The sequence below is a fragment of the Amblyomma americanum genome, chromosome 5 (assembly GCF_052857255.1).
Source record: "Amblyomma americanum isolate KBUSLIRL-KWMA chromosome 5, ASM5285725v1, whole genome shotgun sequence".
Taxonomy (NCBI): Eukaryota; Metazoa; Arthropoda; class Arachnida; order Ixodida; family Ixodidae; genus Amblyomma; species Amblyomma americanum.
The window spans coordinates 71,720,019-71,739,356 of record NC_135501.1 but is presented as its reverse complement, the minus strand read 5'-3'; the positions used below and the strand labels follow the sequence as shown (position 1 = coordinate 71,739,356).

Sequence of the window (19,338 nt, the reverse complement as noted above, 5' to 3'; positions counted from 1 at the left end):
CTTAATATTTTTATTCTTGTTTATTTTTGTGTTTACCTTTGTTTTTGTTTTTTTATTTCCAACATGGCTACATATGCCTTCCTTCAACCAAGTAGAATGACAGTTCCTCAGTGGTCCAGGGCTCGTGCGCCTGACTCAAGACCCAACGCGCAGAGGTTCGAGTGCCTGCTCGACTGTTTTTGATTTCAGCGCAATTTTTTTTCCTTTTGAGGTACTACGCTGTGGTGGTAGAGTGACGTCAGGGCCGTATAAACCAATAAGGAATTGTGTAGTGACAATAATTCTCCGGCGTAAAATTTTCAGTGGCGTCTATGATTTCCTCTCGTGAAATTGCGGTTATGATGTCACGACCCTTTGGAATAATCAAGATTTTAGTCACAGGACATTGCGATTTCCTCACGTCTGCTCTGACGCTATCGCTTTAAAAATAGGAGCCTGTTAGGCCAGTGCGGTCGCCAATGAGCAGACGCCATTCGACATTGCACGTTTCACGTGACCTTCCCTGGCTGGGAAACTGCATCAGCGAGCAGGGGCCTGGGCAGAAATGAGGCGTTCGCATTAAACGTTTCCAATTCAGCAAAGACCGCATCGCATGAACGTCGGGAAAAATAGGCTACATTTAATAACGTTTTTTTTGGTAATGAAACCCCACAAGCTACTTTAAGTTTCGTCGTCAATTCAAACCTCAAGCCTTCCGAGTTAGTAGGAATGAAGGGCTTTAGTATGTTTGAGCAGCTGTGCACATTTGTGCAAGAACGTTATGAACAGGTTGATCTACAAGAAAAGTACGCGAAAACAACAGCAGGGAGTTGGCAGGAAGATTGGGCCCTTGAGAACAAAAAACTAATTCAAAACGTATGAGAGGGGAGCCTCCGTGTGCTCAGCTTACGTTTCAAAAAGAGGACTCGATCAAACGAGGACATGCCGTCTTCCCAAAACGTTACCTAAGCACAATGAGACTACACCCAAAACTCTTGTTCAATTTGCTTTGCATTTGAAAATATCCATCTGAAGGATTTTCAAATCTCCGTAACACTTTGATTCGCTGTTCCCTTCATTTTTATATCGATATGGCACTACTGGTAGACTGAAATACAACAAAAACCAAGAAACCAAAAGTGTTTCTCTGACACAAAAGTTCCACACCTTATTGCAAACACGTTCATTGAGACTACTACAGAGTGCTTCCTAAAATAAGCTTCCATCCTTTCAACAAACTTAAAATATCAAGCCAGCAACGCATATCGGTGCACGTATTAAATGTTTGAAAATTGGAGGCACTGTTATAGCGTAATCTAGGTACAGTTGTACATTTTTCAGTTTCACACCAATGTGTGCTCTTGAGAAATTGGCGTACCATACAAAATTCCAAATCTCATCAGCGGTTCAACAATTTCTAAATTATCCCTAAAGCATTGAAGTAAGTAGTACTTGAATGAATTAAAGCCTAATTTATTACTAGAGAGCTAACTTTGTCTTTTGCTGTTGCTGCTGCCATAGAGTAATATCCCTTCTGCAGAGTAAAACGCAACGGATATTTGTTATGGCTTTTTCACCGGCACCCTTCGAACGCTTTAGATTTTTATATCTGTGGACCATAGATACCTTTCATATAAAATTTTTGCACGCACGTTGCCTACACGTTGCTTTTATACACTGTATGCTTTTCTGTATGCAATATATTGTATGCTCGTACATTCTAGTATTGTATGCTTTTCTGCCTGTAATATTTTTACGCTGTTCATTGTTGAGAAGAGTCTTGTATGGGCTTGCCATTTTGGATGTCCTTTAAATGAGGACGTTAAGCCTTTTGCTTTTTTGACCCAAGTTTGTACACCGTATAGTGCTAACAAAATTAGACGGCACTTCAGCAACGTGCAGATATCAGTAAGCATGGCTCTAATTTACTCACTGTGCTAATGCCCTTGTTGGAAAAGTTTGAGGCAGTTGTTTTTCCATGACACCTAAGTTTTGCATATAACGCTTCACTGTATTCATTCTTCTCATTTGCAGCCTACGTCTTGCTTGACAACCCGATCTCGGAAATCGACAGTTTTGAAGTGTGCTTAGGTGTCATTCATAACATAAAGGACACGCAATTCAGGCTGGTGCGTGACCCACTGAAGTGCGACGTCACACAGGACGACTATTTCTGAGATATCCCAGTCACCAAAAATGGAATAAATTGTAATCCCACGAAACAAGAAAGAGAAAGTCGGACATGAATGCTCATGGCTCTCTTAAAAGCAGGCTGTGTTTGACTAATGACATGATAAGTGGATAAATATGCATAAGGTTATTACAACAATTACAGATTGAAAGGAGATAGCGCGCGTTCACCAGACCTAAAGAGAGCAATTAAGTGGGACGAAGAAATAAAATTTACGCCATGGTTAAGGTAACATGACGCGCGCATAAGCTTCATGTGATTTCTGAAGTGTCGGGTCTATTGTCGCTCGGCTATACTAACCCCCGCCCCCTTATGACTTTATATTTTGATCCCCTTATTGTAATGACCCCGCTTATGCATGTTCATATTACCCCAACCAAATCGCTGGTTTTTTTTTTTTTTGGACTGACGAGGCTTCTTTTCCTAACACTAAAACTACTATACATACCTGCCTACCTCGCCCATGGGTAGCTTAGGCAATTAAATAACTGGAGGACCTGCACATGGGGAAATTGGCGTTTGCAAACGGCAAAACATCGCAGCTGGTGCTGCCATCCCAGTATGTCTTCTGCAGAAAGAGCCTATAGCAGTGCTTCCCGATAAAAATATGTTTCAGGGGTGTACGTGAATCGCAGGCGTGCCGCTAAACGGAATCGCCGCTTTTTAGAGTGGTCCAGCTGGAACAAAAGGGCCGAACGGCTGCCTTGGGCCGGAAGTTAGCTCTCTGTCGCCCTTTACCACGCTTTCACCTTTTGCTTTTATCTTGTTCCGTCTTGATGTGTCATTGGCCTTCATACTTCGGGCATTCTTGTCTCCTTCGTGTACGGTATCGTGCTGGCTGAATAATCTCCCGTTGTGAGTTGAGCTCTTGTGCGGGTGTTGTCCTCAAGTCGTCCGCCCAGTCTTCGCGCTGTACATTCACCGTGAACATAAACCAGCTCGCACAGCTTTCCGTCTTCCCGCAGCGCCCGAGGAATCGCTGCACCCGGAGATGCAAGAGACCGTTTGAATAGCAATATTTCCATGGAAGATTAGTTGGCCGTATGCAGGCATCCGTAATGGTGGTGTCTACAGAAATGATGTGACTTCTCTGCTCCCGTCAGTCTCGCTCGGTCGCACTTCATTGTAAAATTGTTGGTACCAGCAGCTTGTTGTTTAAGCATAGCTTGGAGTTTTCATTCACCGTCCGGTGTGAGCTTTTTATCGCGTTGTTTGAGGCCAGAATAAAGGTACGTATTATGCGTAATTTATTAACCTCCTTTTCATGCCTCCGGAATATTTTAAGGCGAATACCGGCTCGACACAGATCTCGAGGATGTGGACTGAAAGTGGTAATATACATCCACTGCTCGTTCGTAATTTCACAGCAATTCAAAATGTTTTCACAGCAAGAGATGCTATATGCGTTTTTATTGTGTAGAATTTTAATTTTTTCTCTTTTTATTCTTGTTACTGCTTGATACATAGTAGAATTTTATTCACTTTACAGGTTGTTTTAATTAGAGGCCATTTGAAGCCTTATGGGATAAAAATATGTCCTCGGTGGTGATATCTGCACGCTGACTGGAAGGAAGGGATGTCACTTCTTGTAAAGGCATGAACAGCTTCTAGTGATTTCAAATTTCTAACAAACGAGATAATTAGGTGTGCCTGAGCGTATATTTTGTCACCACTTTTATGAGATAAACTTTCCACATGCTCCTTGTTTGAGGCTGTAAATTAATCCCGTAGCAGTTTTGGGAGTACAGCGACGCAATTTAGGTTTTCTTTCTTCTTTTAACAATATTGTTTCATGCCGGAGTGATAAGAAATATTCAGCGGTATGCTTAATGCAAGCGAAGACAGGAGTAAGTTGCGTTTAAGGGAGGTCGAGCAATGGCAAAAAAAAAAGAGTAAGCGATCTGGCAGTCCTCTTTTAAAAACCAATTCGCAATACTTTGTGGTCACACGTCGTTGACTGCCGCAGCGTAATATGCAGCGTAAAACAACGTTGAGCTAGGCTCCTGTTATCAATATCGCTTATTTTTAACCTTAATATATTCTTCCGTGCGCAACGCAAACCAAAACTGGACACGGCACCGCCTCCCCTAGTAAGTTCAGCCGCACTTGAAGCTGCGCAACGTTCAAGAAACCTGCTCGGCGATAGCCCAATTCGCGATCATGTCATACCGAGTAAAGTGAGCCGATGGCCACGGCGGTCCTTCCTGTGCAGTACAGGGCAGAATGCGCATGTTCTTACTATTATTTCGTCTGATAAGTGGTCGGCGGTAAAGTATGTTGTCCGGGTAGCTTCACCAGACGTTGCCCACTGCAGTTTTTTTGGCTATCTCTCAATAACTTTCAGTGAAAAATGTTTCTAAGGCTAAAGCACTCCTGTAGTAAGAAACTCTGTAGCTCATATAGAAGCTGGTTTTCGTAATTTCAAGCAGGATGTGAAAGGTCTTTGTGAAAAGTATTGATCAGGGTGAGATTGTTGGGAGCTAAAAAAACAATTTTGATTAGAGCCTAAGAGATTACAAAGTATACTTAAAAAATAAAACACCAATTATAAAACTTTAGGATGCCAGTAAAAACATGTAAAAAGTTTATTCAAAACAAGCAATTCGTCTTAGACACGTTGCCAAAAATAGTTTAACTGAACGATCTTCTTTTCCACTGAAGTTCGTAACAGGATATAGTATAGTAAATAAGTAGCACGAGTGTTTTCTGTATGAATATGTCACCACCACCCTTAGTGAATAAAGAATAAACTGAACTCTACTGTAGTAGACAGAAACGAGAATGCATCACTGTGCACTGCAAATTATAGTGTAGGCAAAAGCAAAAAATACCGTCTGCCATGTGCAGCATAATAAATAGGTGGTTCATTGCTTCAATTTTGTCAATTAGCGAACAAAATTGTACCCCGAAAACAACACAGCCAAGAAGCTGCAGTTATCGCGGGAGTGGTATGAGAAATGGGCGTGCCGAAAGCAGAAAGGGGTTGTCTGTTAAAGACGCCTTCGTGACATTCGCGGCGCAGAATGAAGGATGGCGCAGCTGGCGAGATCTTTGTGCATTTAAGAAATGTGATAGGTCCTCGACTAGAACGACAGGACGCCGACGAGACGTCGGCGACGAGCGGACGCGTCGGCAGATTTCGTCCCAGACGCGCCACTCTGTCACACTAGAAAAATGATGGCGCCAGATGAGCAACGACCGGATGCCGTCGTCACAGAGTAAAAGGCTGTCACGCGAGCGGCGCCGATAAAAGCGGTCGTTGACGTACCGCACAACCCCTCTTCGGCACATTGGCTGCCCAGTGAAAACTTCACGCCACTCAAAAGTCGGCCTCAGTAGCAGATTTGTATTTATCTTATAAAGGTGATAGCGAACTCTAGCCGGCACTTGGCATTTGACAGATTTTCAGCTTTCTGCTGCGTCCGGAACTTCGCTGAAATGTAGATTCAGCTTATCCGCAGAGCCATCTGTGCGAATTGACCGATTTTTCACACGAATGTAAGCAATTCTGAAAAATACAGTAAGTTACCGAGAAAAATTTATGGAACAGTCACTTGATTGACTGAGGGAATCAATAAATACGTAACTGAATCAATATATAGAAAAAGCAAATCAGAGGTGACAGCGTCCCGGTGAAAAGCGCATCGTTTGTGGGGTCAATCCTTTATGCCGCAGCAAACATGTATTCCCTACATCATATCGGCTTAGACCTTTCCTTTTGTGAAAATATTAAAGCACAGCAATGCGACGCTTGCTTGTAGTAACCACAAGTTTGTCTACCCCTGTGCAGTCCCAGACATGAATTAATCATTTGCACTGCAAACACGCGTAAGAAAGTGAAGAAAAGATTCGTTTTTTTGTGTACAATCAATTATGGTTTTAATAATGCTTATATTTGCAAATTTAAGTTTACAAAACCTCTGTTCAATCCATTACGTTAATCCAACAAGCTTATTAATTGTTTTTATGTGATTTGCTAAAGCTCACCTAGAATAATTACTGCCTAAACAGTCCCTTTTTTCTAATAGCTGTTACCTATTTAGGCAAATCCACTGCATTGTCGTCATGATCGTTTGCTAAAGATTTATGAATTTCCTACGTGTGACCTCAGATGCTCTGAAACAATAGCTACAAGGGCTTCTATACTTTATTACTGATTCTTGACACCACCGTACACGACAAAAAGTTAGAGCCTATGTTTTTAAAGTAAACTTCAACATTAACCACTTAACAATGACAATATTTTGCATCCACGCAGTTGTTCCCGTAGCGGTTTAATGAGAAAACACCAGAACCAGCTGTCTCTGGTGATTTAAAAAATACAGAATGAACCGAATAGATTTTTTACGGACGATAACTATGAAATGCTTAATGAATCCCTGAGCAAGATAAGTAGAAAATAGAGACTGTTAAGACTCATACGAGGACGCAGCCTGGTCTGGTCACACTGATGAATACCACGCTAGCTGAGCAGCCTCTATTGCCAAAGTCCGTAATCTTCATCAGTCTCAGTACAACACAGGACAAGTGGCTCTCGAATATCCCTTCAATTAATCCTTTCTTTTGCCAGCTGGGGCCTCCTTATCCTCACCTCATCCGCCCGTCTGCCTTCTTCTGTTACGCTTGCCTTATTTTCATTTTCGGTCGGTACCCCTTAAAGCCATTCGGTCATGTCGTCCTCGCAAATGCCTACACGTGCACATTTCTTCTCTATGTCGACTACGATGTAATTACCACGCGTTTCTTCCCTGACAAATTTCTCTCTTCCTCTCTGTTTAGGTTGCACCTATCATTTTACACCTCCTTAGGTTACACCTGCCAGTATTCTCAATAAACATACACAGGCCATGAAATGTATTCAAAAATATGGGTCCGAGACACCTTTTTAAAAGAATGCTTCAATTATCTGCTTTCTTGTTCTAGCGATTAATGGGTTGTTGATAGAAATATTCATTGTTTTGAATGTTAAGTTGACTGTGTGAATTTTTATGCATTTCTGACTTCATTCACACATTGGAACTATTCAGTGTAAAATTTACTCATTGCAAAAGTATGCACTTTCCTCATTGTTTACTTTTCAAACAAAGTGAAGAATTTGGAAAGTGCTTTCTCAATGTAATAAGTGCACGACGTTCTTGTTCCTTTTGCTGCCTATTCTGAGCTGTGCGGCGGTTGCTTGGGCCCTGTCAGGCAGATCACATCTGCCTTTTGCCCCTGCACCCGAGACGTTGTTGTCTGAAGAAAGAATATCTATTTCTATATTTTCCTTTTGATGCCTAACTGCGTTGTGTCCTAATTAAATTGAACCCTTTTCGTTATCATCAACGATCCTTCAGTATAGGTGAGTACCGGTAATGTATAATAACTGTTACTTGAGAGATACACATGTAAACTGCAATTTACATTGCGAGAGTACTTGCCAAATCTACTCCGCCCTAATATTCTTTGCCTAGATATATCATATTCGTGTTCTGGGTCTGCGGTCGCTAACACCTCTAAGCACATATACTCTTCTACCGCCACCAATGCTTCGCTGTTTATGGTAAGCAGGTGTGGCGTTCCGAGACAATAAAACAATACTTTTGTAACGGGGGCTTAGGTTAGCGCTCAGGCCGCGGCGAAACCACGACGGGGAAAGAGGCTTTGGTCTTTCCAGGTCAGCAGGTTCTCGCTCTCAGCGATGGCAGTGCGGTTCGGGTAATGGCCTTCTTCTTCAAAATGACCCCGGCGAGCAAAGGAGCCATCCTGGCGACACATGGTGCCGACAACACAACCTGGTCGTGGTACGGCTTGTGTTGTGGGACATGCACAGTATCGTGACCACGTCGGAGGAGATCATAACACAGTGTGAGGGGCTCAATGAGGTACTTCACGGAGGACGTGCGCACCAGGACACGGTAGGGGCCAAGGTGCTTCGAAAGTTTCTTTGAGAGGCCGGGAGCAGTGGAAGGAATCCACAGCCAGACGAGTGAACTGGACGGAAAATCCGGATCAGGCTGACATACGTCGTGGCGGTGGTTTTGGCGCCCCTGGGTGTCTGCCGTGAGCGATCGTGCAATCTCGCGGCAGACTTCTGCGTGCTCGGCAGCTTCAGAAGTAGTTGTACACTCAGGTGAGGCAGGGCGGTATGGGAGAACTGTGTCGACGGGAGCGGACGGATGCCGGCCATAGAGTAGAGAAAATGGGGAGAAAGCGGTTGTAGAATGAATTGCAGTGTTGTAGGGGTAAGTAATATAGTGTAGAACGAGGTCCCAGTTCGCGTGGTTGGCAGCAATGTACATACATAGCCAGCATGTCGCCCTGGGTGCGATTAAATTGTTCAGTTAGGCCATTTGTTTGCAGATGGTAGGCTCTACAAGTCCGATTACTCATATTGCAATCGGCGGGTAGGGCTTTAACGACGTCAGACAATAAGACGCGTCCTCTGTCACTGAGGAGTTCACGAGGACTATCGTGGCGAAGTATAAAGCACTGCAAAATGAAGGACGCCACCTCACGAGCTGTAGCAGCTGGAAGCACGGCGGTTTCTGCATGCTGAGTCAGGTGATCAATGACACCAATCACCCAGCGGTTGCCAGCAGACGTGTACGGCAGAGGACTGTATGAATCTACGCCAACACGATCGAAGGGGCTAGTCGGGCAGTGTAGTGGCTGCAACTCTCCAGCAGAGTGATGAGGCAGTTGCTTACGGCGTTGGCAGGACGGGCAGGAGCGGACCTACATCAGGAGGAAGTTATACATGCCGTGCCAGCAGTACCGGAGACGGATGTGAGTGTACGTTTTGAATGCTCCCGCGTGGCCGCAGCGTGGGCCAGCTGAAACCAGGTGCAGATCTGGGACCGGAGATGTCGAGGAATGACGAGAAGCCATTTACGTCCACCAGAGTTATAGCTGCGCCAATAAAGCAGATCGTCGCGATTTGCAAAATGTGGAACTTGGCGACGAAGGGTGCGGAACGCTGGAGCCGTAGATGGGCCGGAAATAAAGTCAAGAAGAGAGGCAATTCATTGATCGTTACGCTGCTCAGAAAGCGTGCCGCAGGTGGTGAGTGAAGGCGCAGTGGATTCGAGGGGAGAGAGGCTGGTGAACTCGGCCAGTAGCGGAACAGGACAGGGCATCAGCGACCTGATGCTTGCGGGCCGACTGATAGACGCCGCGTATGTTTACTATATTCTTGTAAGCGAAGATCTCATCCAGCTAGGCTACCGGAGGAATCTTTCTGCGAAGAAAGCCAACATAGGGCATGGTGGTCGGTGACCAAGTCAAAAAGACGGCCCTAGAGATAACGTCGAAACATGCCAAGGGCCAATACAATGGCCAAGCACTCTTTCTCCGTCACGGAGTAGTTGCATTGGGCTTTCGTGCCCACATATTCGTCGAATCCAGACTTGCGAGCAGAGCCCCGAAGCCAATGCCACAGGCGTCCGCGTGTACTTCGGTTGAGGCTTGCAGGTCGAAGTTACGCAAGATGGGTGGTGCAATGAGGAGACTGCGCGAAGTGTAGTAGGCGTCGTCGCAGGCAGGCAACCCATTCGAAAAATCCACGTTGCTGCCGAGAACCTGAGTTAAACGAGCAACAATGGCCGCAGAGTTGCGAATAAAACGTCGAAAATAAGAACAGAGGCTTAGGAAGCGGCGCAGTTCTTTAATGGAAGCAGGCTTTGGGAACGCAGTCACAGCACGACGTTGGGCGGTGTCGGGGCGGACGCCCTCTTTGGGCGCAAAGTGGCCTAAAATTGTCAGTTCACGAGCAACAAATCGACACTATTTTAACTTCAGCTGAATGTCGGGGTCCGTAAGGCAGGTCAAGACGTGCTTCAGCCGACACAAATGAGTCAGAAAATCGGGCGAAAAAATCCCGATGTTGTCGAGAAAACAGAGGCACGACTTCCATTCCAGGCCGCTCGTAATGGTGTCCATCATGCGCTGGAAAGTAGCTGAAGTATTGCAGAGGCCAAAAGGCATGACGTTAAGTTCATGCAGGTCATCAGAGGTCACATATGCGGTTTTAGGGCGGTCGTCGCCGTCCATGGGGACCTGCCAGTACCCAGAGCATAAGTCGAGAGAAGAGAAGAGTTCCGCTCCTTGAATGCAGCCCAGAGCAATTCAATCTGGGGAAGAGGGTAAACATCCTTTCGCGTGATCTTACTCAGGCGGTGGTAATCAACGCAGAAAAGAATAGAGCAATCTTTCTTCGGCATGAGTGCCACGGGTGAGGCCCTTGGACTGTGTGAGGACTGAATCAAGCCGCTCTGAAGCATGGTGTCAGCCTGTTCTTGAATAACTCGGCGCTCACTGGCGGAGACACGATATGGGCGCTGACGCAGAAAAGCGTGGTCACCGGTGTCGATGGGGTGGGCGACAGTCAAAGTGCGCGTGAATCGAAGCAGGAACAAAATTGATGAAGCATCGCGAGAAGTTGACTGCGTTGAAGTGCAGGGAAAGATGCGTTGATGAAGGGAAGGAAAACGTCTGGATGCAAAGTGTTGAAGGCAGGAACCGGCGGGCTGAGGGCATCTACGTAGAGGGACGGCGAATCATCAGCCTCATCGGGATAGAGATTGAAATTAATGATCTGGACTGTACCGAGGCACTCACCGCGACGCACAGAGGAAACATATGTGAACGGAATGGTCACGAACAACGCGCTACGGCCAGCTGACAGGATGCGGACGGCGTAAGGTATGGGCAGGTACTTGAGACACAGAAAGAGGGGCGATGGTGTAAAAAGTACATTGCCGACGCGAACAGCGTCAGAACTGGTGGGCACAAGAACAGTAGAGCAGGCAGGCAGTTCCAGCGTCTTCGGCATCGAAGGCTTTAGCAGGAGCAGTAGCAGGGGCATCGGGCGACGAGGAACCGCTGAGGGCAAAGAACTCGAGTTCCGCGCGAGCACAATCGATGACTGCGTCATGGCGCGACAGGAAGTCCCACCCCAAGATGATTCATTAGAACAGGTTGGAAAAATAATGAATTCAATCACATAGAGTGTCTCCTCAGACAGCGCAGTACAGCAAGCCAATATTAAAAATCCGTTGGCAAAGCATGGCCCTAAGTTCCCCATGAGCATCTGCTGTTGGCTGGACCCCTCACTAACACATCCGATGACGACCCTGGTTCTCCATCGCATTTCCCGTACTGGCTGTGCCGGCTTCAAATTATGGCTATCATGGGCTACGTTAGCCAGAATTCTCCAACTCTTTGCCATTCCTGGCTCTGTCTTCTTTAATCATGACTATCACGACCCATGTTAGCCAGAGTTACCTCACTGTTTCCAGAATTGGCTATGCATTCTAGAAAGCTGTGTATATTGGCGTAGCTTTTTCATCACTCATTAAGTGTTAAAAGTAACTGGCAAACAATGGTGAACCTTCCGCCGTCTGCTAAAACGACATGGCAACTCTCAATATTGCCACAGCCGAGAGAGACAGTTTATGATTTTTCGAACTCGTAAAGACTGACATAAGCTCACCTGTATAAACCTGTCTCATATCTGTTAACCATAATTGGCATGTATACGTGGCCAAAGTAGATGTTCTACGTTGATCCTTGAGATCAAAACTAATGTTCCTGGAGAACATTAGAGCATTGGAACAGTATTATACTAGTAGTGCTGTGCTATTGCTCTACTACTACTACTACTGCAATTCTATCATAATACCAATGCTACGCGGACTTTGAAGTGGCATTTGGGTCAAATGCTGTTCGATGTTTCGAATGGCATCCTGGGCGCTGCCCTAATGAACGGCTCCTACAGCACAGAAGAAATTGTCATTTTCAGCAGGGTCCAGGGAATTTGGTCGATCAATGTCTTAAACGCGAATGGACACCACCGTTTGAAGATACCGTAATCCTGGCCAGTGCAAAAGACAAGATTAAACTTGAGGTTATTGAGGTGTTCTGAACGATATCTGGCTTGGAAGGCGACTACGTAAGTTCCCCATCGGTTGCCCTCACCTGGAGAGATGGTGCGTAACGGAAAAAAAAATTTGCATGATTGCCAGCCACGCATTGGTACCAGTAAGACAGAGTTGACATGGATACGCGGCGGAACTCCCACGCTGGCTTCGTAAACACTTGTTTGGTGATCATGTTTTCTTTCTCTTGGATTGTTAACTTTAAATGTTTCTTCTGTCATATTTGCTGCAATCGTCGTGCGCTTCTTAGTTGTCTTCTCTTCCTCTCTTAAGCTTTGTCAAGTTTTGTGACATGTTATTCTCTTTCTTCGACTGGAATGGTATACAGATTGTTTTGGTAGATTGCGCTTCACCGTTCTTGATGTCAGTAACTATGTCCTCGACAATCTAAACAGCGCCCGTCTTGCATATGACCATGTTCCAACTAGCGCAACCCCCAGCACTTCTTAAACGGATACTGCTCTAAATTTTAGGAGGTCTAGTTTTCTACTGGAATGAAAGCTTGAGCTCCTAAGGTGACTGGAACCGCATAGTTTTTGGCACGAAGCCAGCGGAAAGCCCCTTTTCCCCTCATTTTTTTTCTTGAACTGGTGTACCTGGCGGCGGAGCCCCGAACTACTGCTCCTTGGAAGCGGCGACGTCCGGCGTGTGTCTGCCTCGCGCCCGGCCGGCCCGGCCGCTTCGGCGGCACGGGGTGCGCCTGCTGCAGCTGCGTTCACCACGGGGACGCTATGCGCCACGTAAGGGACGAGCTTCGAGTGCCGCCGCTTGTGTCCGGAGTCCTTTGAGCTCGAATTTGATCCATGCCGCTGCCAGATGAGCGAAGGGTGGGGGTGCCAAAGTATTATTCCTCTAAAGGTTGTAACATTAGTGCGGTGGGGGAAGGGACACGCCATGTCATGTCTTCCCTAAGCATGCTAAGCTCTGAAGAATGAGCCCATATGGCGCAGTTAGCCTTCGCGACAAAAACTGTAGGCACGAATTTTTATCGCGGCAATTTATTCGACTGCGACTAATATACAAAACTTTCTGTGTTCCGAATCCACATGACTGAAACGACAGTGCCTCAAACCGGACTCATTTCTGTACATAATGTTACGTATATTTGTGAGGGAGACGTTATTGAAGATCTAAAGAGCCATGCAGGACGAAGCAATTGTTGTTCTCCTCGATATAGCGGTAATAGAGGTCGATAAGCGATAGCGCAAGCGCTACATTGTTGTCAGCCAGGTAAGCTGTGCAACACCTCGTAACATATGGCGGAAATATTCCCTTGAAAGCACAGGACCAAATGCATGACAGCCGCTCTTTAGCGAAAAGGGGAAATAAACAACACGAAAATTACAGGTCACTTATAGAGTGCGCGGAGTTTATTCCAAAAAATGTGCACTCTGTACCACATGTTAGTGCACGACCATCTCGGATGCGACGCGGAACAGAAATACACAATATAAGCATGCTCGTCTCCCCTATTCCGAATATGCAGTGCATTAACCGAGAAAACGGCCCGCAGGCAATGTATAAGTGTGCTTGAACGTGTAGTAGATAAATATATCGTGCAATGGTGTTTTCATACGAGCATGCGCACATATAGGAAAAATTGAGGGAGAACTTCTTCGCTCATGCCCGAGACCATCAAAAAGTAACAACGTTGACAATTTACTAAGAGGCCAATGCGACGAGAATCGCCCGCCAGATGCCGTTCGTGAAAGTTACGCACGCATGTCTGGTTGTAACAGTGCTCCGGTTACAAAAACTGCGTGCTGCATACTTTTTCGCATGCAGTTAAAGTGGCTGCTTTTATATGTCGAGCACACGCTTCTCTGTTGGCTCTGCCTACGTGATTTATAAGTCCTATTTCAGATCACTCCCCCCCCCCCCCCCCCCCCGCCCCATCACGGCGCCGAGGCTGTTCATCTTGTGGCTGGAGCAATAAATGAAGGTGATGCCTTGATTTACGTTCGGCAAAGGAAATGGTTTAAAACTTAACTCCGGAAAACTTCGCTGGGTGATGCCAAATTGAATTATCATATGCACAGCTACCACAGCAGCGAGCGCGCCTGTGCATACTGTCATTCTCCAGGCTCGGTTTACTCGTCGTCGCTCGATGAGGCTGCGGGGTTGTACCTGTATCTCCAGTCCATGGTCATTTAGATATCTGAATGGTATAATCGTTACTACCATTGCGATTTCCAGGCTGTAAATGTCAATCTTCTTCGTGTTTAAATGCTGCCGACTCTGAACTTCCAGCCGCAACCGCTGAGCCGATGTCAGCACGGTGCTACGGGAGCAGACCGCCGCGAGACGTGTGACACCACACACGCCTCTCGCCTGGGCGGCCGGCAAATGGTGCGAGCGCACAAAATCTACGAAATAATGCCATCTGCACAAAAAGAAACGAAAAAAAGACTGAAACTTTAGATAATCGGACCTACTGAAGCCAATTTCGTCAATTTTATAGAAAGTCGCAGTTTAATGCGGTATCCCTTTAAATTCAAAAGACAGCAGTGCATGCTAGCAGTTCAACTATAGGTGGCCTGAAAAAGAAAAAAAAACTTCAGAAACAGAAGTCTCACCTTCCTCCCGTTAATAACCGCTGCGAAGCATGAAGAATACATTACAAACAACAGACTTTATTGAACTGTTCGTAACAGCAGCAATGGGAAAACAAAGGATGCTGCGCTGTGGCCAATGATATTTCCAAGTGAATAGCATGTATCGAGTCTCCTTGGCACAACACTGACTCAGACCCAGCCTAACCTCGTGTGATACTCATGAGGATGTGGTGAGTACCGACCAAGAAAAGTGCATAAACGAACCCATGAGTACCTCACAGTTCTCAAGAAACACAGTTCTCAAGTCCTTGTCTAAGTCGCGCTGTTTTCTTCTTTTTTATGGCATATCAACTCGCCCAAGCATCAGTACCTCACAGTAGATCTAAGGCACGCTAACTCAGTGGTGAAATACGTCCAAGGCACAACGCTCTAAGTTAACGACATCAAGCCTTTTTACAGCTTTTTGGATCACGGAGCCAGAAGAGCCGCTTGTGAGACGGGAACAATAAGAGGTCATGCAGTGGGAACATAACAAAGGCCAGGCCTCTTGTAAGCTCCGTCTCAAATAAATTCTTCAGTATGAGATTTACTTTATCGCGCATACAAAATGCGTGCAATGGCTTTCGTAAATTCGCTAGAGAGAACATGCTGACATGAATGTGCCGGCTGTTTTGCCAAGGGGCCGACCAGGAGTGGGTTTTCAACACAGTATCATGTTTGGCTGGTCTAAATGGTACAGGCCAAGCACTATGAAGAAATAAGCTCACAAAAAATGCACTCATTAATGCAGTGCGCGCCCTCTCAAGGATTGACGATGAATTAATATATACAATGTGAAATCTCGAATAAAGCAAAGAAGGCTATTCTATGAGCGGACGGTAACATAGCTGTCCTAATTACATATAAATAGAAATTATGCTACCAGGCGACAATAATTCGGTGCAATATTTCCATCTGCGCAAGATATACAGACTCAGCTTCCACAAAAAAAAATTGTAAAACTGGTATTCGAGGGGGGGGGGTGGGGGGGGGGGGGGGCAGGTGTTTCTTTTTAGTGAAAGCGAGATCTGGCCGGCTGGCAACGCATGGACTTGACAGAGCGGCGCCCGACCCACGGAACGTAAAAGACGAAAGCGGTGCACACTTCCTTGGCCTGGAAAAAGGAAAGCAAAACAGTGAATGCAAGGAAAAAAATAGAGTATCAGAGTTATATACTGCCAAATTACCTCATAGTTAGGCATTTAACTGACTAAAACTGCATGTTATCAAAATAAACTTGGCGATACTAATTGCATCAGGTTTTAAGCAAGTGCTACTTCTATTTTTTTCTCTTTGTTTTCTTCAGTCTTTTGGGCCTATAGCAGAAATGCTGAACAGCTTTTGCTAAGAACTGCCCTATCATCATTTCTTGTCTTGAGCTTTGAGAAGACTAGCGCAATAGAGCACAATACTTTAGACCGTAACGCAAGGCGTTCGGAGTGGCAAAAACTCTTACGCCTTAAAATGTGAAGAGTCACGTTGAAATTGAAGTGTTTTACGAATTCCTAAGATTCTGAGTCCGTGCATTTCAGTGCAGACCGTTAAAAAGGACGCCTGCACAAGGACTATATTTGCATCGTAGTTTGTGGACTTCCTTTTCATTTTTATAATTCCACTGTGGTTCCGTGAACATCTCGGGAATCGCAGTTTACCTTATCATTTAAGTAGTTTTGCGGCGATGGCAATGCTGACGAATGTTGCTGAATAGAAAGCACAGAGCAATGCTTGATTTTAGGCGCGAAATAAGGTTCACGCCCAAATTTTGCATCTGATACATAAATATATCAGTTGCTCATGCTGTGACGGTGTATAACTGTTGAACATTGCCTAATTTAAGACAGTGTAAACCTACCTGCTTTTTCTTGGGCCAACATATGTCTGGGCTGTAGGTCTCTGCTCCTCTGCATGTGGACTCAGCTGTCGTGAATCTCAGCCGGTAGTTGAAACCAGCGGCGCTCTAATAGAGCACGTGTTGCGGTGAAGAAAGTAAAAAAAAGAAAGGTTACAGGAATACTAGGTTTCACCAAACGCGGCTAAATGTTTCTGCGAAAAGAGTTCGAAGCGGCAATAGTAACGTTCGTTTTAAGAAAGTTTTTTTTTTTTTCAAGTGTACTTCCCGCCTTGACTCAAAACTGGTACACAGGGTATGCTACATTTCGAGCAGGAAGAGGAGAACTGACGTTAACGGGGTACAGTCATTACCATTATTTAGAATGGTGCTGGCCAATAATACATTAAATTGTTTGGTCGCATCTCTAGCTCCTACAAAACAACGCAGCCAGTGGTACGTTAAACACGTGTCTCACAACACGGCTTCGCTTCACGCCAAAGAGTGCCCGCTCTCCGTCATACACGGAACAAAATGACTTGGATTACATGATCACAAGGATTGCATCATGAAACACTATTAACGGTTTTTCTATTCTCTCGCGCAATGTAAATGTGTACTGAGATAACGGCAGTGCAAAGGCACAATCATGTGCATATCTTTTTTATTATGCCTAAATTTTATTATCATTCCTAACGTCCTTATTTCTCAGTGATAGCATTTCACGGCTTACGGCATAGTACTCAGCCGTAATGTTTAATAACATCGAGGCCTAATGTTATTGGTCAGATGTAAAATGATAATAATGCGAAGGAGACATGACTACTATGCTTCTTTCCCGCAGCAAAAATTGTTTGAGTTCTGTAAGGAATAATTAGCTAACACCCTCCTCCCCCCCCCCGCCTCCAAATTTTGAACATTGCCGCTCTGCACTAGGGCTCCAGTCCTGGTTTTGAGACCGCCGCAGTGGCGCCCGCGTGTAATGCGGCAGGGTTCGAGATTTGTAGCGATGAGGCAATTACTTGTGCTTATATCGAGTTATAGTGAGAATAACTATCCTCCTAAAAGCTATTATAACCACAGCCATGATTTTATGTAAAAATCCAGTACACCCCATTCCTGGCAGTGTGGCACGTATTTGCTTGTGCTAATTTTCAAACAATAAAACTTTTGTAAGCAAAAATGGTGCCGTTACGCATTGCACATTATAGCGGGGGTTTCAATTTATTCAGCAAAGGTTTTTACAGCCATCAGAGATGAGACAATGCTACTTGTGTAGAGATATTTTAAAAGGTGAGTTCTAAATTATATACCTGATAGAGCTGTATATATAAAGGGATATTTAACGTATTATAACAAATCAACTTTTGATTTTTCATTTGAAGGGGCAATGTTGTATCACGAAATTGAAGACCGGCAAGATCAAAGGTAAGTAAAGTTTGTAAATTTTTCAAATCGGCTACGTCGCCCGAAAAACTGAACGCAAAAAAATCCATTTCAGATCCAGTTGAAGTGGCTTCCCCTAATAGCACATTTATAAATTTATAAATGATGACGCTGTATATAGTAGCGTCACCCATCACTTTAAAATGCGTAAACGACGTGTCTATTGGCTTCAGCAGAAATCCTAGCAACGCCGTTTTATAAATGTGCAAGTGGGAAAGCCAGCTCAACTAGCTGTCAAATGCGTACTTTTAAGTTCAGTATTTCGAAACACGTAGCCAACTGAGAAAATTTCAAAATTGAACTCACCTGTGACCTTGCCGGCCTTTCGTTTCGCAATTTAATATTGCCACCTATTATTGATAGTTAAAAAGTTAATCAGTTATATTTGTTAAATATGACCTTTATTAGCCGAGCTGTCACGTATAGAACGTCCGAAATGCTTTAGCATCCACCAGCCAAAACCTCTTCCTAGTATCTCTCGTGGCATTTCCAAAAAAAATCTCTGTTCAACAGTTTGAAACACAACGTACGACTAAATGTTGATAAGCGACGACGCGTAAGCGTGAGGAAACTGAGTATTAAACACAAGCGTTAAAAGATACTCAACATATTAGCGCCCATCGGCAAAGCAGACCGAGTCTTTTACGTTCGCCTTACCTGGACGTCCACTTCGAAGAGCTCGAGAACCGTGTCGAAGTACTCGTGTCCCGCTGTGTGCTGGGCTACGGCGAAGTGCGCCATCTGGCTGTAGATGGGATCGGCGTCCCATCTCCTACGGTAGAAACCGCCCGGAAGGCTGGCGCCGAGCACAACTCCAGGCAGGAAGACAACGCAGAGAGCTAAGAGCTGTATGCCTGACATCTTTGCTTGTACACCTATTCCTAAAAATCGGGTCTCTAAATTCCAAGTAGCGCCAACAAATATTTTTCTCTCTTTAGCTCTGCTCCTCCCAAACACCAATCTTGATGAATATACCGGCCTTATTGAAGTACCTTCTTCCAGCACGTTTGTTGGATACTCTTGACTTGCTTGACAATGCGGACGACAGTCACTACATTCCGATCTTCGTCTACTCTGCTGGCCTCCCTTAGTCTTCACTAATGCTCTGAGCGGCTGATTCGGGCCCTTTTATCAAGCCCCGTGTTGAGTTGAGTGAACATTAACGGAGTCAGAAAAAAAAGCGCGATTTCTCTGAACTCAGCGGAACTCGGAGGCGTTTCTCACAGGTTTCGCAAGCGGCAACAAATGAAATGGGTCATGCGACACGAGGGACGCTTGCTCCGTCTCTGGGTCGGCAACTTGTGAAATTTTGCTCGACGTCGCGTAAATGCGGCCGTTCGGTGTCCTGGACTTCCTCCCTGCTCTCTCCTCACACCACAGCGT

The 19,338-nt window shown here is 45.3% G+C and overlaps 2 protein-coding genes across 3 annotated transcripts in view; one reads left to right on the top strand and one right to left on the bottom strand.

Annotated features, from left to right (window-relative positions):
• LOC144132536 (uncharacterized) overlaps window positions 1–2,561 on the top strand; it is a 30,707-nt gene extending 28,146 nt beyond the window's left edge. Inside the window, exon 7 of one of the 2 annotated variants that reach the window (XM_077665017.1) lies at window positions 2,014–2,561. In XM_077665017.1, the coding sequence (XP_077521143.1) occupies window positions 2,014–2,156 (143 nt within the window). In that variant the 3' untranslated portion in view covers window positions 2,157–2,561. The remainder of the gene's footprint in view (window positions 1–2,013) is intronic. The other variant, XM_077665016.1, reaches the window with a different exon arrangement.
• A 12,140-nt stretch (window positions 2,562–14,701) lies between these two features.
• Window positions 14,702–19,286, bottom strand: LOC144132534 (cystatin-2-like). Its single transcript, XM_077665015.1, has 3 exons — window positions 18,613–19,286; window positions 16,534–16,638; window positions 14,702–15,795 (listed from the first exon to the last, which is right to left on the bottom strand). Exons 1-3 carry the CDS (start codon window positions 18,814–18,816, stop codon window positions 15,694–15,696), a joined length of 411 nt encoding a protein of 136 aa, XP_077521141.1. The 5' UTR covers window positions 18,817–19,286; the 3' UTR covers window positions 14,702–15,693.
• Between the last annotated feature and the right edge of the window lie 52 nt (window positions 19,287–19,338).